Source organism: Dipodomys ordii, unplaced genomic scaffold (genome assembly GCF_000151885.1).
Source record: "Dipodomys ordii isolate 6190 unplaced genomic scaffold, Dord_2.0 Scaffold13, whole genome shotgun sequence".
NCBI lineage: Eukaryota > Metazoa > Chordata > Mammalia > Rodentia > Heteromyidae > Dipodomys > Dipodomys ordii.
The window spans coordinates 11,977,419-12,002,958 of record NW_012267229.1 but is presented as its reverse complement, the minus strand read 5'-3'; the positions used below and the strand labels follow the sequence as shown (position 1 = coordinate 12,002,958).

General features: G+C 48.8%; 1 protein-coding gene across 1 annotated transcript; it reads right to left on the bottom strand.

Moving 5' to 3' along the window:
• Fkbp1a (FK506 binding protein 1A, 12kDa) lies at positions 1-24,446 on the bottom strand. Its single transcript, XM_013011036.1, has 5 exons — positions 24,233-24,446; positions 24,109-24,156; positions 8,768-8,880; positions 2,722-2,886; positions 1-1,077 (listed from the first exon to the last, which is right to left on the bottom strand). Exons 1-4 carry the CDS (start codon positions 24,267-24,269, stop codon positions 2,758-2,760), a joined length of 327 nt encoding a protein of 108 aa, XP_012866490.1. The 5' UTR covers positions 24,270-24,446; the 3' UTR covers positions 1-1,077; positions 2,722-2,757.
• Positions 24,447-25,540: the final 1,094 nt, after the last annotated feature.

The following is a 25,540-nucleotide window of genomic DNA, read 5'->3' as shown; positions in this document are numbered from 1 at the left end:
TTGCTGAGAAAAGCCAGCATAAAGCACTTTTATTGCAATAATAAAACTCATGTGTGGTGCAGGGTGGGGAAGTGGAACAAAGCGACAATTTCTCTCACCAAATCACTACACCAGACAGCAGAGGGTGAGAGGGGCCAGGGAAGGGAAAGCTGGGAAATTGCTATCAGCCAAGAGCCGAGCATCAAACCCAGGAGATGCTGCAGCTGGGATGACCAGCATCATTTTCTCAGAGAACACTCAAGGATTTGTCATGATGGCTGGGCTTTCACTGGGTGGTAAGTCTACAAACAGCACCTTCGATTGAAACTTTCAATTAAAGTTCTTAGAATTTAGCAAGTGGAGCTTGATAGTTTTGAGATTACAAAAGTCTTGAAAATTCATTAGAAAAACCACAGGATGAAAAAAAGAAAAGAAAAGAAAAGAAGTCAGTCACGAAGGCTTCAGAGGCCCCTGCCGGCCCAGGGACGGATACCTGTAGTGTCCAACATCGCAGTGAATGGCCTGCTTTGAAAGGCAGGCTTCCGAGGTGGCGGAGGGACTCACAGAGGCTCCTCCCACCCACCCCTTCCATTTTGGGCAGGGTTATCAATTGAACAGAAGGACCTCGCACACTGGAGAACAATTCAGCCCTCCACAGCATCTCAAATCTGCTATGGCTTTGCAGCGCAGCAGCAAGAATGATTCAATATATAATAGATAAAAATTTCATCCAAAAAAATAAAATAAAATAAAGATTCTTGCAACCCCCACCCCAACACCAATTCCTAGTCTAAAGTTAACCCATCACTTGTGCTGTTAATACTTGACAAGATGCTTAATTGGAACCTAGATCCAAGAGACTGAAACTGAATCTTCACCCCAAAAATGAAAACAAAATACGAGGTTCATGGCATATGGTTCAGGTAAACACACATACGAGGAGGAAGAAAGGAGGAAGTAGAGGTGTCAGAAGCAAAGCCGAGTGACAGAACACGTTCAGTCGGGGCAGATGTTTATAGAGTGGAGTGGGGCATCAGGAAGAGCTCCGTATGGACTCGTGTGCAGCGTCTGGAGGCACCAGATCCTTCCATGGCAGATCTGTTGGAAACAGAAAATCAATCTGTGAGTTCTAGCAACTCACTGTTCTTTGTGGGGACAGGGACTATGCCATCTGCTCTGCCAAGCCCCATCCCTGTAGCTGAGAGGTCTTTCTGGACCAAGCCACCTTCCTTCCAGCTGGAGAGCCAGATGGGCTGCTGCTGGACTCCCAGGTGAGCGTCCTTCTGTTAAATTGGCTCACGTAGCTTCTTTCGCTCTTTTGTGTTAACCTCAGGTTAAGTTTAGCATGCTGAGGACAGAAGGTGGTTATCCCCCATGCTGCTCTCCATATAGTTCCCCATTAGCCTTAAAAGCTTCCCAGATCTTTTCATGTGTAGTCCAGTCTGTAAGCCACAGACCTGAATTGGTATTTATACTGGAGGATAAACTTGGAAAAATGTCTACAGCATTCATTCAAATCTACTGCTCTCTAGGATGCCCTGTGGCTTTTGAGACCTTTACAAAAAGCAGCTCCGAGATATTCTCAGGCCAGCAAAGTAGCAGTGGCATTAATGTACCTTACAGCCACCGACTCTTACTTTCCCATCCTCCAGCCCAACCAGTTTACAGAAAGTCTGTTCCCTAAACAGCATTTATGTTCAAATGACTCAGATCTCAGAGAGTGGGAAAAGCGTCTGGGCCATATGTAGACTATAGTGAAGACAGAGCTTCTGTAGTGATGGGGACTTCTTCCTGGCAGGAAGGACAAACAAGCCAGTACACAGCCTGGCTGTGTGTTTACCACAGGGGTCCAGGCTGCTGGGAGGGAATGCTGCTGATTCTGGATTCACTTCTCCAAGAAGCCCCCAGCAAGACAAGCATTCAAATGAAAGTATTCATTCCCAGCCCCTGGCTGTGCCTTCCTGGATGCAGAGACTAAAGCGAGCAATCTGGAAAGTCTGGACCAAATCTGGACAAGAAACATGGCATTCACATGTTTAGGATTCTAACCCCTTTGTGAAAAGGTGCCACTATGACATGGAGTTTGTATACAATGGGTTCGGGAAATAGGTCTGGTCCCACTTTTACCACTGCTTGGATGTGACCTTGAGAGTCCTTCTCCCTGAGTCTGGTCCTCACCTGCTGCACAGGAAGACAGACTCAGGTCCCTTCTCTCCAGGGCTGTCTGATCTGAGCACACCTTTCCACTTCACAAGTGTCCTGGGGCCTCATTGCCCACTCTGCTCATTGGTAACAGGTGGACCTGGAGCATCTTGGGCTTGCTCCCCAAAGAGGGGTGAAGGTGGCCACACCTCTCCATCATTTCACAGGCAGTAACTTCAAACTGTATGGCTGAGAGCCAAACAAGCTGGACATAATGCATGTGTCAGAGGTGTTTTCCCGCCTAGCTTCTAGAAGCATAGCAGAGCAAAGTCATTCATGCTTTTATGGTTCCAGACCTCAACTCAGTTTAGTTAATAAGCTACATATAAAAACACTTTATAAACAGCTGACATCCCACAGGTTCCTTCAAGATGTGTCCACCTTTACATTCAGGCCATTTTTAATTCACTTCTTACCACCTGGGGGGTGGAGGGGGAGACGACTCAGTAAGAGAAGAACAAGAAAGTCCTGTGCCACCCATTCAAAGTGGGTAACGGGAGGAGCAAAGGTACTTAAGATCTTCTGGCATGGTTTCCTTACCCACGAACAGGGAGCTAAGGGAGGAGGCCATTTCTGTCATTCCAGTCTTAGAAGCTCCACATCAAAGACCAGAGTGGCGTTTGGTGGGATGATGCCAGGGTGACCGGTGGCTCCGTAAGCGTAGTCTGGAGAGATAGTCAATTTGGCTCTCTGACCCACACTCATCTGTGAAAAGAGTAAGAAAGAAGCTCTCAGCCAGACTGGCTTCATGAAAGCAAAACTGAAGATGGTGACATGTGTGTTCTTTGGGCAGCGCAGGACGGTGATGACTAGACAAAGTAGTGCCTTTGCAGCTGCCGGGGCACCGGACAGGCTCTCGGGCCCCCAACAGCCGTTAAAGACTACTGACTGATCCTCCTTACTGAGGGGACAGTGAGCAGAGTGACATGTCAGAGGCCAGGGGTTTAGGGGCACAGGTGCTCTGCATGTCGTACTCTGGGTATCCACCACAGATGGGCTCCAGGATGAAAACCTGCGATGCTTGAGTCTCTTACCAACAGCGTGCATGCACATGCCTATATCCACTCTCCCTATATTCGTTTTCTCTTCTTGTTTGAATGCAAGTGTCTCTGAACTTTTATTATTACCGTCTCTGCATCAAGTACATATGCAATGACAACAGGTTTCCCTTTAAAGCTTAGTATGAAATATTAAATATATTTCCCCATTTTAAGTTTACATTACTCTGCCAAAAAAACAAAACTAAGACTCAAGTTATCTGAAGCGTGGACACACTCCCAGGATTAGCCTGGCTTCCATTCATTCTGTGTGCCCGCAGTACAGATGCAACTTCTTTCTCCCCAAATAGTTTTAATCTGTGGTTGGCTCAATTTATAGACACAGGAACTCTGAATACAGAGGGCTCAATGTACTGAGATCAAATCTTTGATTTAAAGAAAACATGGATAAAGTGGTATTCGGGTATTTTTCAGTGCTTGTACAGCACACTAAAGTGCTGCACATGACCATTGTGTACACACGAACATTTCCTTTTCTTAATATAATTCTATTATTATTAAGGTATTCATTCATTCATGGGTTACCATTTTTAAGTCAGGTAATGAGTACATTTATTTTTTGGGGTCAATGTCACCTCTTCCTTTGCTTTCTCCCAGATTCCCTCTCCTATTCCTGCCAACAAGTTACATAGCTCATTTTCCACAGTGCATACAGAATAGCATGATTGCATCCATTCCCTCTTCCTCCTTTCCTTTTTTTTTTGTCGGTCGTGGGGCTTGAACTCTGGGCCTGGGCGTTGTCCCTCAGCTCTTCAGCTCAAGGGGAGCGCTCTACCACTTGAGCTACCTCCTTTCCTTTTTGTGTTCTCTTCTTTGTGCCCCCCCCAAAAAAAAACCAAAGCAAAAACAAACCACTACCATCAACAGTATTATAAATAAGTGTGTGTGTGTGTATATCGCTGGTGGCTCACGCCTATAATCCTAACTACTCAGGAAGCTGAGATCTGAGGATCCCAGTTCAAAGCTAGCCCAGACAGCAAAGCCATGAGACTCTTATCTCCAATAAACCACCAGAAAACCAGAAGTGGCACTGTGGCTCAAGAGGGCTAGCCTTGAGCTGAAGAGCTGAGGAACAGTGCTCAGGCCCAGCATTCAAACCCCATGACCAACAAAACAACTATGCTTAACCAGGTGCTAATCATGCTCGAAACCCTAGCTACTCAGGAGGCTGAGATATGAAGATGGTGGTTCAAAAGCTAGCCCAGGCAGGAAAGTCTGTGAGACTACTCAGAAAAAGGTAGAAGTGGCTCTGTGGCTTAAGTAGTAGGGCACTGGCCTTGAGTAAAAAGAAGCTCAGGGACAGCACCCAGGCCTTGCTTGACTTCAAGCACCAGGACTGGCAAACAACAATGACAACAAAACCCATCTTTCTATTTCCTGAAATTCATTTCGGTAAATCATATTTTAAATGTTCACGGAGGTTATACCTTCAGTTTCTCCCCAAAGTGTGTCCTCTTTTAGTCTGTGTGAATGCCAAGAGTCCTATATAGATGATCAGATCTAGCTTCCACATATGAGAAAAGAGGCATGATTTGTCTCTCTGAGCTTGAATTACCTCACTTGGCATGATTTGTTTTAGGGCTATCCATTACCCTACAAATGATATAATCGTAATACTTTTGTCAGCTGTAGGGCTTGAACTCAGGACTTAGGCACTGTCCCTGAACCTCTTTGTGCTCAAGGCTAGTACTCTTACTTGAGTGGTTAATGGGAGACAAGATTCTCATGGGGACTTTTCTGCCCAGGCTGGCTTCAAACCCTGATCCTTAGATCTCAGCCTCCTAAGTAGCTAAGACTGCAGGTGTAAGCCACCGGCACTTGGCCATTCTTTCTAATAGGTAAGTAAAATTCCATTAACACAAATACCTTCAGAAGGGTACCAGCAATTCCAGTGCTGCTTTTTTTTTGGGGGGGGGGGAGCAGGAAACAAGGTGGAGTGTCCAAGATGAAGGAAATTTTTCACTGTGAAAATGCAATTGGTGTTTTTGTATTTTCACAGAAGTGCAAATGTCTCTGTTCTGAACCAGCAGGCTTTCTGCTGCCTTTCCATCCTCACCTACTTCTACTTTTAGACAGCACATGTGCATTCTTGGCTCTCTGACCCAGGATTCAAGCTGGTGACTGAAGAGGAAGGCAGGAGGGAAATGCATTTTCTAATGCAGCTCAGAACCTATTCTTCCTGTAGCTCCTCTCAGAAATCAGGACATGTCAGACTAAGGTGGTAAGCAGAGGTAACAAGTTATGGTTTCCTGAGTACTACTGGCTCACGCCTATAATCCTAGCTACTCAGGAGGCTAAGAGCTGAGGATCACAATTCAAAGCCAGCCTTGGCAGAAAAGTCAACGAGTTTGAACTCCGGGCCTGGGCACTGTCCCTGAGCCTCTCTGTGCTCAAGGCTAGCGTTCTACCACTTGAGCCATAGTACCACTTTTGGCCTTTTCTGTACCAAGGAATGGAACCCAGGGACTCATGCATGTTAGGCAAGCACTCTACAACTAAGCTACATTCCCAGCCCTCCTCAAGATTCTCTGTGTGTGTGTGGGGGGGGGGGGGGGAGAAGCTTGAATTCTGGGCCTGGGGCTGTCCCTTTTAGCTCAAGGCTAATGCTCTACCACCTGAGCCACAGCACCACTTCTGGTTTTCTGGTGGTTAATTGGAGATAAGAGTCTCATGGACTTTCCTACCTGGGCTGACTTTGAACCTCAATCCTCAGATCTCAGCTTCCTGAGTAGCTAGGGTTACAGGCGTGAGCCACTGGTGACAGGCTCCTTGAGATTCTTATCACAAAAACGCCGAAAGTGGAACTGAGGCTAACTAAAGTGGTAGAGTGCTAGCCTTGAGCAAGTGACTAGGCCCTAAGTTCCAACTCCAGAACTGGTGTCCACATGTGTACATGCACGCGCATGTGCACACACACACACAACCTATGGTTTATTTTTTTTTTTGGTCGTGGGGCTTGAACTCTGGGCCTGGGCGCTGTCCCTCGGCTCTTCAGCTCAAGGCGAGTGCTCTACCACTTGAGCTACAGCGCCACTTCTGGCTTTTTTCTTTTTGCTTATGTGGTGCTGAGGAATCGAACCCAGGGCCTCATGTATGCAAGGCAAGCGCTCTACCACTGAGCCACCTTCCCAGCCCCATGAGTACATTTCTTATCAAGCATTGTTGCCTCCTCCTTTGTTTCCCCTTATCATCCCTTCCCATCTCCATCTCCCCCCCCCCCTTATGCCAAAGTTGTAAAGTTCGTTTTTCTTCTTCTTTTTTTTTTTTGTCCAGTCGTGGGGCCTAAACTCTGGGCCTGGGCATTGTCCCTCAGCTCTTCAGCTCAAGGCTAGCACTCTACCTCTTAAGCCACAGCGCCACTTTCAGCTTTTTTTTTCTTCTGCTTATGTGGTGCTGAGGAATCAAACCTAGGGCCTCATGCATACAAGGCAAGCACTCTACCACTGAGCCAACTTCCCAGCCCTAAAGTTCGTTTTTCAACATAATGTCTTGTACACCTCATTGTTGCAATTGGTCCACATGTATCCCTATTTAAACAATTTGTTTTTTCCCCCTCCACAAATTACACCAACATCAAATACAGTGAAAAGAGGGGTTATACCATGGGGGAGGAACACAAGCTATGGTTTTTACCTACAAAGCAATTATCTCTTTTGACTCAGTAATTGTACTTGTAGAATATTCTGCTACAATCTGAAAGTCTGTGACAAAGGAATGGTTTCACAGCATGCCTAGACTGTGGCTTAATATGCCTGCATAGGAAGATGCCCAGGTCATGGTGCTGGATGAAGAATGGCAGTTGCCAGACATGACTTGTAGCAGCTTCTATATACGAACACATGTCAAACCCAAACAGTCAAACAGAAGGGGACTTAATTTCAGGAGGAGAATTTAAAGATGTACTGCCTAGTTCCCCAACTCTTCAGACTTCTTACCAGTGACAGAGCTGTGACACTGAAGCCAAGGGGAGTGTGGGCATCTCCACTGCCACGCAAGCCTTGCCAAGCCTGGGTCATAAAGCAGGCTGACGACACTGCCCAACGGCAGTTAGGGTAACCCAAGCTATTGGTCCAGTGCTGGAACAGTCACAGAAAATGGGCTGTGCTGTACAATGGTCTGGGGGATGGGGATAGCCAGATCATGGGAGATGGGGGGAAGAACATGGCTGGAGGGGGAAGGAAACCACACAGGTCTCTACACAGGGTCTCCTCCTTGCACTGCCAACCCACGACCTTGCAGCAACCTGGGAAGGGGAAGGCTTAAAGAGTTTGAAAACCACATGGTATTTAGAGCTGCTAAAGTGTGTAGGAAAGAGATCCACTGAAACCTCCCTTTTAGCCAGGCACCAATAGCTAATGCATGTAATCCTAGCTACTCTGGAAACTGAGATATGAGGACTGTGCTTCTAAGCCAGCACAGGCAGCAAAATCTGAGGGACTCCAGCTCTAATTAACCAGCAAAATGCTGAGCTGTTTGGCAAGGCTCAAGTGGTAGAGTGTCAGCTGTAAGCAAGAAAGCCAAGAATGCAAGGTCCTGAGTTCAAACTCCAGTACTGGTGTATACACACACACACACACACACACACGCCCTCACGCGTGTGCAGAGAAAGGGAAGGAAGAAAGAAAAAAAAAAGGAAGATTCATTATATGCCATATGGAGTATAATTATAAAGCTCCCCACACCAGGTCTCAGCCTACCATAAACATCTCTTTACGTAGTTAAAGCCAAGGAAAAATTTCCAGCCACCCCGAAGGACAGAGTCCAATTGAAATTTGGCAAGCCTGGGTACCCTACTGCCTCTTGGGAGTTCTGCAGTGTTGGCAAATAAGAGTTGTTTCCACAAATTGTGAAGGAAGAGGTGAGGAAACACTTGAGACAAACAGAATGACCTTTTTCCAACCTCTGAAGTGGTCTAGTACATGTTGTCGACAAAGAGACAGACATGAGAGAGCATTTCCTACCGTCCCGTGAGCCAGTCAAGCAGCACACCGCACTGCTGGTGCCAAGGGGGACAGCACCTTTACAACCTGCCGGTACCCGCTGAGACCCGATTCCCGGGAATGGCAACTTGGCAAGAGTTGCTAAGAGATGATGGCTACATGTGGCCTTTGAGCCACTCACCCTGCTTTCCAGATGTCTGATCCCAACATGCACAAATGTCTACTTTGAGACATTAGAGATTACTTCAGTGGGCATCATTAGGGCTCTGGGATAACAATCGTCACCCATCCATTGAGGGAGTACTGCGTAGCTGTACCCTGGCACAGAGATAAAGGAGAGTAAAGCAATGTGCAGAACGATGTGTGTGTAAACATGGGAAAGCAGCAGGGTGGACACACACATATACAGAAACTACAATACAACCTGTCAGGGGGCATGTGTCAGGTTATTAGGCAGATGGGGCAGGATGAGGGGACTTTATTCTTTACCTTTGAGAAACTTTTCTTTTTGAAAAGCCAGGTGAACATGCTACCCTCTACAGTAATGTAGAAGTTAAGATACCAGGGAATGAAACAATGAGAGCATACCTGGGCCACACCTTCTTCCCAGCCTCGGATCACTTCCTGCTTGCCTAGCACAAACTTAAAGGGCTTGTTTCTGTCCCGGGAGGAATCAAATTTCTTTCCATCTTCCAGCATCCCTGTGAAAAAGGGCAGTGTAACATGAGCAACGAGAGAAATGACAGGAGGCGAGTCAGAACGCAGCAGGGCAGAGACCATCCCAGACACCAGGGACCAAGGGCCTGGTGGGGTGCTGGAGACCAGGCTGTGACCTTGCTGGGTAGCCAGGGGACTGCAGCAGGGACTGCAGGGACTTTCCCTGACCCCAGCAGTTAAGTCTTCACAAAGGCTTTACCTTCTGAGGCAACTGGGATTAATTGTGGGCCCTTGCTGACACAAGAACTCATAGTGGGAAGTGGCACTGTGGCTCAAGTGGTAGAGTGCTTGCCTTGAGCTGAAGAGCTGAGGGATAGTGCCCAGGCCAAGTTCAAGCCCCATGACTGACCAACTCCACCCCCACCCCACCCCCCAAAAAAACCCCTTACAATGCAGGAAACAGTGTTTTCCAATCCCTAGCATCTCTAGGCACTGGTATATGCACACTGCTCCTCCAAACCTCTCTTCCCTCCTGCCACCCAACCACGAGCCCCTGCTGCCACTCTCCAGGCTGGGTAACTGGTGCTCACACACAGGGCACGCATGAGCATGCGTGCACAAGCACCAGCCCCACAGGGTTAGGGGAAAAGATGTGGTCAACAAGTCTCCCCAGCTTTCTGGCGCCAGGAACCTGGACACAGGCTGACTCCGGAGTTATCACAATCCTCCTGGAAAAAGTGAAGTGTAACTAGAGAAATGAAAGCACGCGGCGGCATGGATTCCACTCGTTTCATCAGGTGCTGGGCTCTGGCGCGCTCGCACGCCCCGCCCCCTGCAGCGCCTCCCCCATGTCAGGCGCAGAGAAGTGACAGAACCTGATCAAGGGGTAAAGCTAGACTAGAAATCTAAACACCACGTCTTTGGCTCCTGGATGCTTTCCCAGGAGCCAGGCAGACCGGAACAGTGCCCGCCAACAAAAGGGGGAGGTTATTACCCAGAGATGGAGACCCAAGGGGGGAGTGCTGAGAGGAAGGAGGAAAAGACATCTGCAGCAGACATCTGCCACTTCCTTGTCACAAGCGTTATCAGCACTGGCTCCTCCGATGGATAGCTGACCTGGAGGTCCACTGCAACTCCAGACTGCCAGGGGCCGGCTGATTGTTGAACCAGCACAGACATGGAATGGATTTTCCTGGCAGCTGAGAGTGGCATCCACCGGGGTCCTAAATATCACCCAAATGACCCGCCTAAACACATTTGCTTGTGCTCAGAGAAGGGAAGCCTGGCACAATTCCAGCACTCCACTTCGACTTGCAAGTAGAAGGCTGTACCACAGCCACCAGACCTGCAGGCTTCACAACACAGGAAATGGGAGGCAGGGCTGCAGGAGAGGAGCCAGATGTCCTGGGGCAGCTGAGTGCTAGGGGAGGTATCAGGGGCAGATCTACCCCTGGTTCCATGCCAGAAGCAGGACCAGCACCCCAGAACCGCTGATTTTACTAACACACAAGCTGCGGCGGCAGAGGGCAGGGCCAGAGGGGCTCTCTCAGGCCTCAGTGCTCCGCTCTCCTTGCACACCAGCCCATTCTGAGCTCTACTTCACTCGCCAAGGTGGGAGGCAGACACGTCCTCAGGATCCCTCCCCTGCACAGGCACCTTGTGAGACTGCTCCTAACAGACATGAGGCTACCAGTGCCCGGCTCTGTGACTGGTGGGGCTGGACTCTAGCTTTATTTAGCTCAATGGGGACTATGAACCATGAAGGAAGCCGATAACCAGAAATAGCCTCTTACTCGTTGCTGCTCTTCTCAGGAGACCTTGAGTTGAGGCCCAGGACAGAAGTGAGGTCTCTGACACTGACTGCAGACTGGCTGGATAAAACCCAGCAAGACATGCCCAGAGAGGCACCTGGTGCTAAGGCTATAGCAGTCCTGACCCACAGCCCCCATTCCTCTTTTTTTTTGGTCTAGTCATGGGCCTGAACTCTGGGCCTGGGCGCTGTCCCTCAGCTCTTCAGCTCGAGGCTAGCACTCTACCACTTGAGCCACAGCGCCACTTCCGGCTTTTGTCTTTTTGCTTATGTGGTGCTGAGGAAGCAAACCCAGGGCCTCAGGCATGCAAGGCAAGTAAGTGCTCTACCACTGAGCCACCTTCCCAGCCCCCCCCCCCATTCCCTCTTTCTGATTACTTTTCCAGCCTAGGAAATGAACTAGAAATGGTCTAAGCCTTTCCTTATACCAGGTCTAGTGTAGGTGAGTCAGTTTGGGTAGAAGGAACTATTTAGCTTAGGTACTACACCTCACCTACCATGTACACCTCTTCCAGAAAAGACCTACCTCTATTTCTTGTTGAATATTGTGTGATGATGTGAGGTCTAGACCCACAGCAGCCACCCTGGGACCACCAGACATCAGGAACACCAAAGGATAGTCATTCCAGTGAACCACCCCCAAACTATCTCCCTCAAGACTTGGTTTCCACAATCTCCAAACTAAGGAGATAGCCAAGAGACTGGTGGTTGCCAGGAGGGGAAGTGTGAAGCAGAGGGAGTTTTAAGATAGTAAAAATAACTTTTATGTTTCTACAGCAGTAGATACAGATCACACATTTGTGTAAACCTAGACTGTCTAGCAGGAGCAAATCCTAACATAACACTATGTATGAACTTTGGGTGATTATGTGTGGATCTGTCACTATACATATTGAAGATTAGTAGGTATTTCAGAAATCCTTTTACCTTTCTTTCTATTTTGCTGAGAACTTGAAATGGCTTTAAAAAAAAACACACAACCTTACCTATAGTAAAAAAAAAAAAAAAGTGGTTTTGTTTTGACATAGATTCTCAGTCAAAATTACAGCTGAGTGCACCATAACTGGTATGATCAAGAGGATCACAGTTCAAGGCCAGCCCATCTGGAAAAGTTAGTAAGACTCCATCTCAACAGAGGGAAGCTGAATGTGATGACGTATGCCTGTCATCCCAGCATCTCTGAGAAGCCTGAAATAGATCATGGTCTAGGCCCCAACAAGCAGCAAGACCTTAGGTCAGGTACTAGAGGTTCACACCTGTAATCCTAACTACTCAAGAGGCTGAGACCTGAGGACTGCAGTTCAAAGCCAGCCTGGGTAGGAAAGCCCATGAGACTACCTCCAATTAACTACCAAAAGAAAAACAAAAGCAGCCGGGCACCCGTGGCTCACGCCTGTCATCCTAGCTACTTAGGAGGCTGAGATCTGAGGATCGTGGTTCAAAGCCAGCGCGGGCAGGAAAGTCCATGAGACTCTTTATCTCCAATAAACCCCTAGAAAGCTGGAAGTGGCGCTGTGGCTCAAGCGGTAGAGTGCTTGCCTTGAGCTGAAGAGCTCAGGGACAGCGCCCAGGCCCAGAGTTCAAGCCCCATGACCGACCAAAAAAAACAAAACAAAAACAAAAACAAAAGCTAGAAATGGAGGTATGGCCCAAATGCTAAGAGCTAGCCTTAAGCAAAAAAGCTCAGGGACAGCACCTGGGGCCTTAAGTTCAAACTCCAGGAATTGAACAGCAACAACAACAAAAAAAGAAGCAAGACACTATCTTAAACAATCAACAAAGTTGGGTGCCAGTGGCTCATGCCCATCGCGTTAGCTACTCAGAAGGCTAAGATTTAAGGGTCAAAGTTTGAAGCCAGTCCAGGAATGAAAGTCTGTGAGACTCATCTCCAACTAATCATCAAAAAGCCAAAAGTGGAGCTGTGGCTCAAGTGGTAGAGCACTGGCTTAAGGGACAATGCCTAGACCCAGAGTTCAAGTACTCAGGATCTCAGGATCCCTTCCCTGCATAGGCATAGGCACACACGTGTGTGCGCGTGCACGCACACACACACACACAATCTAAAAATGTATTATCATTTCATCAGAACCCATCAAACTGAGAAGATGGACTGCATCAGGTATAGATTAGGATGTGGAGACTCAGGAATTCTCCACTGCTCATGGGAGGCAACACAGAGCTCCTCCTCTAAAAAACAGCCTGGTAGTTTAAACACATCTCTCCCCCTGTCCAGACCATTCCACTCCTAGCTATTTATTCCAGAGAATGTATCCACACAAATGCTTGTACGCAAATGCGCAAAGCAAGTTTAGCTATAAGAGCTCTGAACTAGGAACCGACCCAAACATCTACCAACTGGTGAGTGGGTAAGTATATTCATACATAGAAAATTATTCAGCAATAAAAGAGGGGGGAAACAAAAAAAATTGATACATGGAAGAGAGAGGCGTTATAGGGAGTAAAAGAAGCCAGACAGAGTACATACTGTACAATTCCATCTACCTGGAAAATGCAAACTGACTTCTGAGACTAGAAAAGCACATGTGAGGGGATTAGGGGAGAACAAGAAAGGGGTATTTCAAAGGGCAAGAAATATATTTGAAGTTATCAAACTGGCCAAGGGCCAGAGGCTCATGCCTGTAATCCTAGCTACTCAAAGGCTGAGACCTAAGAATCATGGTTTGATACAACCTGGGTAAGAGAAGCCCACAATATTCCATCTCTAATTAATGAGCAAAAACAAAAAAAACAACAAAAACCTCAGACTAGTAGTGATGTTGCTAAAGTGGGAGAGTGCCAGCCAGGAATGAAAAAGCTGAAGGTGTGACTCTGAGTTTAAGCCCCAGTACTGACACATGCAAAAAAGTTATAGGGCTGGGAATGTGCCTTATTGGTAGAGTGCTTGCCTAGCATGCTTGAAGCCCTGGGTTTGACTCCTCAGTACTACATAAACAGAAAGGGCTGGAAATGGTGCTGTGGCTCAAGTAGTATAGAGTGCTGGTCTTGAGCAAAAGCAGCTTAGGGACAGTGCCCAGACCCTGAGTTCAAAGTTATAAAGCTATACATTTTAAATAGGTACAGTCTACCAGATGTCAATTGTGCCTCAAGGAAACTTTAAAATGTAGTGACATTTACTAAAACCCTGTATATGCTCAGCCTCCACACCCACCCTGGCAATGGGTAAAAAGAGTTTCCTCTATCTGGGAGGGAGCAGGCAGAGCAGGCAGCAGGTCAAGTCGCAGCAGCTGCTCCAATTTTAATTCTGGACATCTCTGCGCCAGAACCTGGAGCCCTTGAACCATGAAACCACCTGCCAAGTTAGTACCATCATTTCCTAGAGAAAGTATGCTCTGCAGGGAGGAGGCAACTAAGGCTACGGTCCCCACATGACAGCTGGCATTCTTCAGGCGCTAAAGGCCCAGCTTAGCAGAACGCATTACCAGCATTCCCTGTGTGGATCACCGTCCCCCTCCTTTCCCACTGTGCACAAGCGAGGCCGCATGACCAAGAAGCCCTGCCCTGAAAGAGCTCATCTCCTTCATTGCAAATATGAAATCTTGGCTCGTGGGGCTGAATGCAGCTTGGGGTCACAACAGGGCTGGGCTCGGCACTACGTCCCCGTGGCACTCAGCTGAACTAAATGTTGGCACTCAAGCATTTTTGGATTTGCTTCACTTGCATGATTTTTAAGAATCAGCAGGACAAGCAGGAGGCTTCCATATTTAGACCTTCTTCCCTATATGGTAAAAAACCAGCTGAGGAGGAATCCCAGAATGGCCATCTTTTCTTTCAGCACCTTTGGTCACTTATCGGGAGAAAACTGTGAACATATAGGAATCTCCAGGTAAAAGCATACAACTGACCAAAGACCAAAAGCTTTGGCTGCATGTAGAGTTGAGGTCACCTATGCCTGGGTCTCCTTTCAAAGTCTTTAGCTGTTCATAGGTGAAGAACCAGAATCAAATCCTTGGAGTAGGAGCGACAAGGCTTAAAATAAAAGAGGGTGTGGGAAGAGCTTGTCTCTCCCACTGAAGCTAACTTCTTTTTGTGTATGGGTTCTGTGTTTGCTTGTTTGTTTTCAGTGCTGGGCTGGAACCCAGGGCCTTCTCCATGCTAGGTTTCACTCCAGCTTTTAAGCAGGTTCTGATTCAGAAGGAATCTGCAGAAGGCAAAGGCAGGGCAGATGATACTGAGCAGACAGATTAATCCCAGACTGGCTGTTCCTGGCTCTTGGTCCCAGCCAACAGAAGCAGTGGCCCAGGCCCAGGCCTAAAATTTACTATGACTATTGGGTTACCATTTCACTAATAACCCAAAAGAAATGGCAGTCATTTCCAGCGCACTCTGCCTGGTGAAAGGGATTTCTCCTAAGTGTACACAGGTCACGGGAGGTGAGTGAAGGCAGCAGTTAGAACCTCATGGCTTCAGCACTTGTAGAGAAAACACAAGTCACAATGCAGTGTGCAGTCATTCACCAATCAGCTTCTCACAGACACATTTTACATAGGTCCTAGGGCTTGAACTCAGGGCTTGGGCACCATCCCTGAGTTCTTTCTGCTCAAGGCTGGTGTTCTACTACTTGAGCCACATTGCTGCTTTAGGCTTTTTCTAAGTAGTTTATTGGCGATAAAAGTCTCGTGGACTTGGGCTGAGAAGGTGGTTCAGTGGTAGAGTGCTTGCCTTGCATGCATGAGGCCCTGGGTTCGATTCCCCAGCACCACATAAGCAAAAAAAAAAAAAAAAGTTTTGTGGACTTGTTCCTGCCCGGGCTGACTTAGAACCAAGATCCTTAGATCTCAGCCTCCTGTGTAGCTAGGATTTCAGATGTGACTCATCAGTGCCTGGTTGGAAGGTTTTATTAAAGATTTAAAAAGCAAAAACCTAACCCTAAACAATAAAGCATCCCAAGCCCCATACCTTCCAAACTTCTCTATCATTTGCAGTTAGGAGAGGAATCCACTTTCAACACAGTTCCATTTCCAAAGTACAACCAGGGCATCTGTTGAGTGGGGTAGGAGAGCCAAACTGAGGAGCTTGAGCCTGCAGATTGCATTTGAAGTCACTCAGTACCTTCCCAGATGGCTGCTCTGCCCAAGGCCTTACAGCTGATCCCCTTCCTTATCAGATACACAAGCTCTCTGAACCACGTTTCACCTAACTGCCTTTCTAGAAACTCATATGCCTGCCCACAGCCTGCATACCCCAGCCCAGTGCTATGCAGAAAGCTCCCACCCCCTCTTGGCTCCTTAAGTCCCATGGTGAGTTTTACATTCTCCAAGGGGGCAGTTAGCTGCATTTGTTTCCCAACCTGGTCATGGTGGTTATGCTCATTGTGACCAGATGAAGTAACTAAACAGCATATAACTCAAGAATTATTTGTATGACGAGAAGTGGTCTGAGCCGACCGGCTGGAATGATGTAATACAGGTGAGTCACCCAAATATGCTGGTGAATGACCACTGGAGTGAGATCACTGTATGCTCTGGAATCACATCTGACAAGATACGGTATTTGGATGAGTTCTCACTATAGTTAAAAAAAAAAAAAAGCCAACTCAAAGACAAGTGGGTAACTCCACCTCCCCACACACTGGAAGGAAAGGAAATGGCTTCTGCCTGGAGAAGTCACGCCGCTTTCAGGTTTAACAGATCACCATGCACTTGTCCAATCATAATGGCGGAAAAGATTTTACCCTTAGGCAGGTAAAAGGCTTTAAAGGTCACTGTGTTCCATTTCTGAGGCTCTGCAAGTGAATTCTAATGTAACCTTCTCAACTGGGGCTCTGACAACCTCCCACGATGGTGTGGCCAAAGCTCAAGGGTTTACCTGAGAGGAACCAGCTTCCCCCTCACTGTCACTTTCTGGAGTTTGCAAGGACTGACAGCACATTTCTTACCTGCAGCATGGCTAACTCCCTTCAGATTCTATGATCCAAAGTCTATTTTCCAAGGCAAAACCCAAGATAGGAAAAACCGGCAAGATCCCAACAGCAATACAAAGAACACAGAGGGGAATGCACACTTTTAGGCAAGTCTTTCAATTTCCCTCTTAATCCTAATATGGGGAAGAAGACTGCTACATTGTGTCACAACAGCAGCTAGCGGGAAGTGTAATGGTAGGTAGGGTTTAATGGTTTATAGCATGCTCCTTTGCTCCAGAGGATCATTACCCCTCTCCAGTCTCTGCTTCTGCCCTTGCTCTCCTGCAACATAAACTTGAAATAGCAGCCAAACAGCCATTCATTCTTCATAGGTACTGGGATTGGAACTCAGGACCTTGTGATTGTGAGGCTGGGACTCTACCACTTGAATCCCTCTTCCAGCTCTGCTTTTTTGCTGGTTATTTAGAGGTGAAGTCCAGTCAACTTTTCTGCCCAGAGTGACATCAAACTTTGATCCTGTAGGTCTCAGTATCCTGGGTAGCTAGGATTATAGCATGAGCCAACAGGGACTGGCTTAAAAATTTTTTTTTATTGTTATGATAAAGGTGCTATACAAAGGGTGTTACATAAGTCAGGTAAAGAGTACATTTCTTTTTTGGACAATGTCCCCCTTTCCCTCACTCTCCCAGCTCTTTTTTTTCCTTTCTCCTTTGAGACAAAATAGCTCAGGCTGACCTTCAACTTTCCATTCCCCAAAGAATTTAGTTTCCTGAGTGCTGGGATTACAGGCTGGTGCCCAATTAGATACTCTTTTAAAATACAAGTCAGACTGGATTTCTGTGGGATTAAACCCTTCCCATTTCACTCAAAAAAGAAGCCCTTAAAGTGGCTGACACCTTACTACAGCTTCCACTCCACCTCCACCATTTCTCTGACCTCACCGAATTACTCAAGACTTCTCTAACCCAGAACATGGTTTCCTTATGTTCTGCATTCACACTGGGAAATCTCCCATCCCAGAACCTTTGCACTTGCATTGCCTAAATTGTTCTCAACAGTCAAGTGGATCAGCATTCACTTAGCATTCCTCATGTCTCTGCCTAAAGGTTCCTTTGCCTAAAGGAGGCCTTTGCTGGTCCAAAATCCAGGCTCAACCTTTCCCTGCCCCTTCCCCAGTACTTACTGGCTAATGGACATTTCTGCACATGAATCAGGCTCATTGTTTGTTATTTGTACTCCAGGTACTTCTTTGTAGCTGACTATGTCCTTTAAGGCAAAGTGAGGCTCCATCTCCTAACTCTGTCACTGAGGGCAGGCTTTGGTTGCTGACCTGTGCGCAGTGGGTGCCTGGACACAACCCCCTAACCTGAAGGGACAAAGCAAAGCCCAAGGAGGTGCAAATCCTTTCTTACACATTCTACCCTAAAAGAAATAGAAATAAGCCAAGGCACTGGTGGCTTACACCTGTAATCCTAGCTACTCAGGAGGCTGAGATCTGAGGATCACGGTTCAAAGCCAGTCTGGGCAGGAAAGTCCGTGAGACTCTTATCTCCAATAAACCACTAGAAAACTGGAAGTGGCTCTGTGGTTCAAGCGGTAGAGCGCTCACTTTGAGCTGAAGAGCTCAGGGACAGCACCCAAGCCCAGAATTCAAACCCCATGACCGACAAAAAAAAAAAAAAAAAAAACAGAAATATTGTACCACCAAGACAGAAAGGTGGGCTTCCTCTCTCCCATTCCCATTCAAACACCCACTAAGATGTTGTTCATCAACAGCAAGCAGAGGGTGACCCCAAGGTACAGCACTAGTGGGTTCTGGCCTCTGGGGAACTGAGAACTGGTAGGGACAAAGGCAATGTAAGAGATTAGCTGCGACTCTAATTCTCTTGTTGGGAGAATAAGAGGTGCGTGTGTGCATGTATGTATAAGGCATAACATTAGTCAAGGGCCAGAGGTGTCATGTAAACGGTGATGTAAGATTAGGAAAAAGCCTGCCATGGGACAGGGAACGGGGCAGTGTGGGGTCACCTGCCCCTGGGAAAAAAGGCTTGGTACATTGATGAAAACCATCACTGGCCAACGTGACTGGAGCTCTTGGGACAGGAAGGAAAATTCCAAGGCCCAGTAACTCCACAAGCTTTCATAAAAACCAGCTTTGACTGTTAAAAAGTCTGTGAAGTGGGCTGGGAATATAGCTCAGTGGCAGAGTGCTTGCCTAGCATGCCTGAAGCCCTGGGTTTTATTCCTCAGTACTACAAAACAGAAAAGCTGGAAGTGGTGCTATGGCTCAAGTGGTAGAGTGCAAAAGCAGCTCAGGGACAGTGCCCAGACCCTGAATTCAAGCCCCAAAACTGGCAAAAAAAAAAAAAAAAGTCTGTATAAGCCAGGAGCTGGTGGCTCACACCTGTAAGCCTCGCTCCTCAGAAGGCTGAGATATGAGGACCAATGCTCAAAGCCAGCCCAGGAAGGAAAGTCCATGAGACTCTCATTTCCAATTAAGCACCAAAAAGGCAAAGTAGAGCTGTAGCTCAAGTGGTAGAGCACTAGTCTTGAGTAAAAATGCTCAGGAATAGCACCCAGGCCCTGAGTTCAAGCCCCAGGACCAACATACACACACACACACACACACACACACACACACACACACACACACACACACACACACACACACACACACACACACACACACACACACACACACACACACACACGCGCTAGTCTTGAGTAAAAATGCTCAGGAATAGCACCCAGGCCCTGAGTTCAAGCCCCAGGACCAACATACACACACACACACACACACACACACACACACACACACACACCAACTCTGGATATTATATGAGAGTCAGAGTCATAGTGGGGGTACGTTGTATTTGTGAACTGAAATATCACAGAGAAACCCTCCTTGTACAACTAATGTATGAACAAAAATAATGATCCTAAAAGGATCATTACATACAATTGGGGTAGCCTCAGAGTCTGATTTTGATTTTAGACCCTATAAAATTTTTCCAGATGAGACAAAAGTAAGAGGATGAAGAGAATGCCCTCCTTTCCAAGGGTGAGGTCAAGTCTTCTGAGGTGAGGTGCCAGGATGTTTACAAACCAGATTATGGGAATGCACATCCTGCAAGTAGAAAGAAATGGCATGGAGGACAAGATGCCCCAAACTGCGGAATTTAGGAGGTAACACACAGATTTGCTCCAGTCTCCTTTTTCTTTCTCTGAAACCCTTCCCACACCAAGCTGCACACACACAAGAATACTTTGAGCCTTTGGTTCATTTAAGACAAGGGAGCCTTCCTCTCTCTTTCTGGAAGAGAAGGATACTGGCACTTTCCCCAGAGGAACATAGCATTTGCTCAGTACCAACACCACAATGTGCTAAGATGAACTGAAGGAGAAACAGGACTGACCTCTACCACGCCACACTGGCTTCAGCCAACCCCAGCCCTACAAATAACCTCCTCTGGCCCCAAATGTAAGGGGAAAACGATAGCTTTTGCCACAAACATAACCTGGAGGCCATGTCCATACATGCAGCCACACAGCACTCCATCCCTTTTCTGGATATCTATTTCTCCACATGTGAAGTGGGAGGCAGTCCTAGCCCTGGCTAACTCCATCCATCTCAGGTCCATGTAGGACCCTGTCGAGGAAGCTTCATTGTCCAGAGCACAGCTCTGCAGTAATGGACTTGAACCCAGCAAAGGCCCTTTGCACCCTCTTTGAGGGTCACTGTTCACTTGGCACCACTTCTGCCCAAGATCTGGGCTGGCATAGTCTCACACATACAACCAGACTCCTGGGTCCGGACAACCCCCACAAGAGCCAGAAGGGAAAGGTTTATAGCCTAAGGCTGTGTACTTCTTACTGGCTGCCACCTGACTCAGGAAGTCTAATGTGTTGTTCAACTCACCGGGTTCTACCATCTCTCATTTCCCACCACATTCACCTTACACAATCTACTTCAGCCTTTGTGCCCTATACAAATTCTCTTCTTCCAATAGCCACAACGCAGTCTCTAACTCCCTTCTGAGTGGTAAGACATGACTTGTGACAGCCCTTTTCCTACCATGCTCATTACAAGCAAATTCCCCTTCCAGCTTTACTTTCTCCCCAGCATCTCTTAGTACCTGACGTGTCACACAGGCTGCCATACTAATGTCCTCTCCATCAGTTAAGCCTCACCACAGCAGGTCTTAGTCTACTTAGTTTGTTGGTCTCATCCCCTCCCTGGATGGTTGTTTTTTCATAGCCCATCCACACAGCTCCAGTCAGTCTGCCCCAACACCACCCTCCAGACACTAGGTCACTTACTGAGAAACAGCTGCTGAGGGACAGAAAAGGCTAAAGAAGAGCAAGAGGATTGGGGGGCTGCAGCCCAGCGGCCACACCTGCTCTGGAAGCCATGGCAGGCCAGCAGGTGGCTCTTTGCAGAGATGAGGCTGAGGGACTCTTGGCTTTCCTGTCAGAAGGCAAGGGGCTATGGATATCTTAAGCCTGATTCCCAAGGATAAGAGGTCCAACTGCTTTTTAAAAGGATAAAAAGAAAAAAAAGAATTCCTCCACTCCATTTGAGGCTGTTCTTACAATGGCAGGCACGCAGCCTGCTGATGTTGAGTAAAAGGGACATGAACCTCGTGGTGTGTCAGAACAAGCTCCACAGTAAAGATGACAAGCTACTGGAGGCAGGGAGGGGCCGTGGGAATCTACTCAATCCTCTAGGCGCTTAATTGGCAGGTTACCTTCCCACTTCTTCCCTCCCACCTCCATCAATGCCTGTCACCCTCCCTGGAGCTGCCTGGCTATAGTCAGTGAAGTTTACATTTTCCCTCTGGCTCCACAAGGAGGGGGTGGAGGCGTTTCTTTGCAGCCCTGCTCATGCTGCGCTCTGCTAGAGGTCATGCAAAGCACCAAAGGAGCCTTGAGCATGACATCAAGGCTACCAATGGGAGCCACTAGTGGCATTTAAATATCCTTGAGATAAAAGTCAAACTGCGCTATCCACTGGTGGCCATAGGGGGTGGGGAGGGAAGACCACTCCAGTACCTTATTTCTAGTGCTCTTTCTTTGGACCCACCCCCAAACCGGCAAGAGGGGACACTTGGCCAGAGCAGACATGATCAAGGGAGCACACCTGACACAAACCCAAGCGAGTCCAGCTCCTCACTCTTGGGAAGTTAGTAATCTGAGCAAGATCGTCAAATGGAGCCAAACACACAAACACCTACCTGGGCAGGGGTGGGTACACAGGAAATTTTCACCACTCTCCAGTTGGGAGAGCAGAAAAATACAAATCTCTAACAGGACTGAGGTCACAGGGAAAGAAACCCGAGCTGAGAAGCAGAGGCATCCATCAGAGTCTCTCCTGCTTCTTGGGGCCTATGGGCTTTCTGCCTTTATAGGCCCTCTCACCAAATCTTTATGATAACCTGCCCATCTGATCTTGTGCTCTCAAGATGGATTCTGTTCCCAGTAATTTAAAAACCTGAACTGCTACAGATGAAATCTCATAGAGCCTACCCTTCCTCTCACTCCCCCACAGGTCTCAAACAGGTTCTTCCTGGGAGGCTGGGGGCAAGACCCACAGGAACAAAGCTGCCGGGCCGCTAGCAGAACAGCCTATTCTGTAAGCATGAGGCAAAGCTGGCTTCCCACTAAGACGTCTTTGTAAGGCTTATCAAAATGAAGTAAAAAAGAAGGCTTTTGTCCTAATGCATGCCAGGGTCCTGCTGTTCTGGGAACGTGTGGGTGGGTGCCACCCGCGAGGAAAACACAGACTTGAAGAGGCATTGGGAGCCTTGATGGTGTTCTGGGTCCCACGACCATCTGTTCTTCTAGGAAAAGGCTCCAGACATGCTGTGTGGGGCCTTTTCACCAAGCAGTGTGGTGAAATGTGTTTCTACCCACACAATGGTGTCCAGCCTTCAGCAACACCAAAACAGCCAAGCGTGAGGGGGACAGGCGTAGCCAGTAGACTCATGTGGCTACTTACAAACAGGTGCAGAGGGGCTGCAGATTCGAAGAACGGTCCCCTCATCTAAGCACTGCAAATCAAAGGTTACTGTCTCACTTTGCTGATCAAATAAACAGCCAAACTGGTGAGCTTTTCTCCTATCTGCTTCCAGCCTCAGAGGGTGACTGTGGTCCCACAATGACTGCTGGTTAAACATCCAAACCACTTTCCAGCTTTGTTCAAGAAGGTTCCCTCCAAAGGCAGTTTCCACACCCCACCTCCTCTGACAGCATTTAAAGGAGCTAGCCCTTAACGCCTTCCTTCCCAGCCATTTCAATTCAAGGAGAGGAACTAGAGAAATAAAAAGGCTTTGGGAAGGGAAGATGTTAGCAGCTTTCCCCGCCGCTCCCCCTGCAATGGAAGTCACATCTCTGAAAAGAGGGAGTCTCCTCAGATGAGGGAGGGAAGGACAGGGGTTGTCCCCAAGCAGTCTGGCCAGAACTGCCCAGGAGGAGGAGGAGATGGAGGAAGGGTGGAGGAGAGCAGAAGAAACAGAGGAAGGAGGGGGAGGGGGAACAGAGGAAAGGGTGGGATGGGGAAGAAAGGGGAAGGAGGGGGAGGGAAGTTATTCATAACAACTGTGGCAGCAACATGCCCCCCCCCTTCCTGGAGCCAGCAGCCCACAGCTATGGAGTCACAGCCAGCTCCCAGCCCTCCCCCTTTCCCCACAGCATACAACCCAGGAGGACCTTGTAAGGGCATGGAGTAAAAAGATGGTCCCAAGATTCGCAGTCTTGATATTTAAATTTTGGCGCGGGATGGTGGTGGTGGAGGGTGAGAAACCTAAATTTTCTTTTGGCTTAATCACTATGTACTTCCTCCCTGGGCCTCCGGTTTTCTTATCTTTGACATGAAGATGAGGAAAAGCTTCCCCTCCTAGTGGGCTTGGGGGTGTTCAGTGGCACGTTTCGCTTCTGGTCCACCCTGGGCCATCGCTCTGGGCGAGGTCTGGACTGCTGAGTTGTTCAGGAAAAAGACCGAGGTCATCTATTCCCGCCAAGGCCAGGTGCTGCCCCCGTGAAGACTTCGGAAGTGGGTTGCTTCCGAGCCGGCAGAAGGTGGAACTGTGAGTTGGGAGGGGGAGGGGGTGGGTGGGTAAAGAAGCTCTACAGCCTGAAGTTACCTCGCCCTACTCATCGCCACTAAGGGCTGAGCCCACACGGGGCTCGTGTCAAGCGGGATACAGAAGTAGATCAAATCCTTCCCACCGGGTCTCCGAGTAGGTTTCTGTCCGTTCCCAAGCATCTGCCGCTTCAAGCCTCAGTTTCCCCATCCCGGCAGTGGGTACGATAAAAAAGCACACCGGGCACAGATCCGGATGAGGATATGCGAGGCCACACCTAGCCGCAGCCTCGCTCACCACGGCGGGGCTCACACTGACCGGGTCCTGCAGGCCCCAGGCTGCCCCCCTCCGGGCGTGGCCCAGGCCTCGGCCTCCAGCCACGCGGGCCTCGCGGCCGCCACGCCCCGAACTCCCCCGGGCCTCTGCGGCCGGTCGCCCAAGGTCCTGGGGCAGGGGGCGCCGTCCCGGACCCCCCACCCCGCGGGCCCGCCCGACTCACCGGTGTAGTGCACCACGCAGGTCTGGCCGCGCTTCGGGAAGGTGCGCCCTGCGGAGACAGACAGACGGCACGGTGAGCGGGTGAGAGGATGCGCGGAGGCCCGGGGCCGCGGGCGTCTACTCACCGTCTCCGGGGGAGATGGTCTCCACCTGCACTCCCATGGCGGCAGCGACGGTGGCGGATGCGGTGCGGGCGGCGAGACCGGGTGAGCGAGCGGACCGGCAGCGAACCTGGCGGCGACTCGGCGAGTCTGCCTCCTCCCTCCGCGCGTCGCCTGCGCACGCGCGCGCCCCCGCACGCCCCGCCCTGCGTGCTCGCCCCCACGCGGCGCGCACGTCCCGGAAGTCCCGGCGGCCGCGAGGGAGGGCCGGAAGTCAGGACGCTCCAGGTCCCCGGATGCAGCTGTGCTGGGCCGGGCTGGGGTGGTGTCGCGCTCCTCTGCCTGCCTCATTGCGACTTCCTCAGGAGGCAGATGTGGGCTAAGGCTTCTCCGGCTCCCGGCACCTGATCCCGTCGGGTTTCATTTTGTTTTGGGGTGGGGTTTTTTGTGGGTTTTGAGCCGCAGCACCACTCCCGACTTTTAGTAGTTCATTGGAGATAAGGTCTCTAGAACTTTCCTGACTGGGCTGGCTTCGAACCTGAGTAGCTAGTATTACAGGCTTGAGCCACCAGCTCCTGACCCAAACTGTGATCTGTTGTTGTTGTTGTGTCAGGCCTGGTGCTTGAACTCATAGCTTCTTTGCTTAAGGCAAACTCCATCTGAAACTTCTTGACACTCCTCCCATGCCTTGTCTCCCGTCTTCCCTAGAGCTTGAGGGAGCCTTGGCAATCTGCCCTTTAGTTAGGATACAAATCATCCGCTGGAACGAGAGGGAAGGTTCTTAACAGTTTCGAGTGTTCCCCGCAGGCAGGAGCTCACAGGCTGCTTCTGCTTGTATCTCTACATCCTTAGAGGTATATGTGTGGTCCAAGATTACTCAGCTCCATGTTTTATCCAACGGTGGGAAGAAGGAAAGGAGGACGGAGAAAAAATAGCTCTTTCCCTTTTAAGAACATGGATTAGAAACTTCTAGATCATAAAGTCAGAGCCACTTAACATCTCTTCACACCTCATTAGCTTGTTGTGTGTGTGCGCCCGCGCCAGTCCTGGAGCTTGAACTCAGGGCCTGGTTGGAGGAGGGGAGTGTGCTCAAGGCTAGTGTTCTACCACTTGAGCCACACACAGCTCCACTTCCAGCTTTTTGATGGATAATTAGAGATCATCTTACAGATTTTCTTGCCTGGGCTGAATTTGAACCATGGTCCTCAGATCTCAGCCTCCTGAGTAGGTAGGATTGCAGGCATGAGTTACCAGCACCTGGCTTGACTACAATTTAGTTGTATGGCCATGTTTAGCAAAGTGGAAGCCTTGGGAATACGTTTTTCATTTTGG

Coding starts and splice junctions, on each gene's coding strand:
- Fkbp1a (XM_013011036.1), bottom strand. CDS start 24,269: ATGGGAGTGCAGGTGGAGACCATCTCCCCCGGAGACG. Junction 8,881..24,108: donor CTGCGTGGTGCACTACACCG/GTGAGTCGGGCG, acceptor CCTTTTTCACAG/GGATGCTGGAAGATGGAAAG. Junction 2,887..8,767: donor GGGAAGAAGGTGTGGCCCAG/GTATGCTCTCAT, acceptor CTCTTTTCACAG/ATGAGTGTGGGTCAGAGAGC.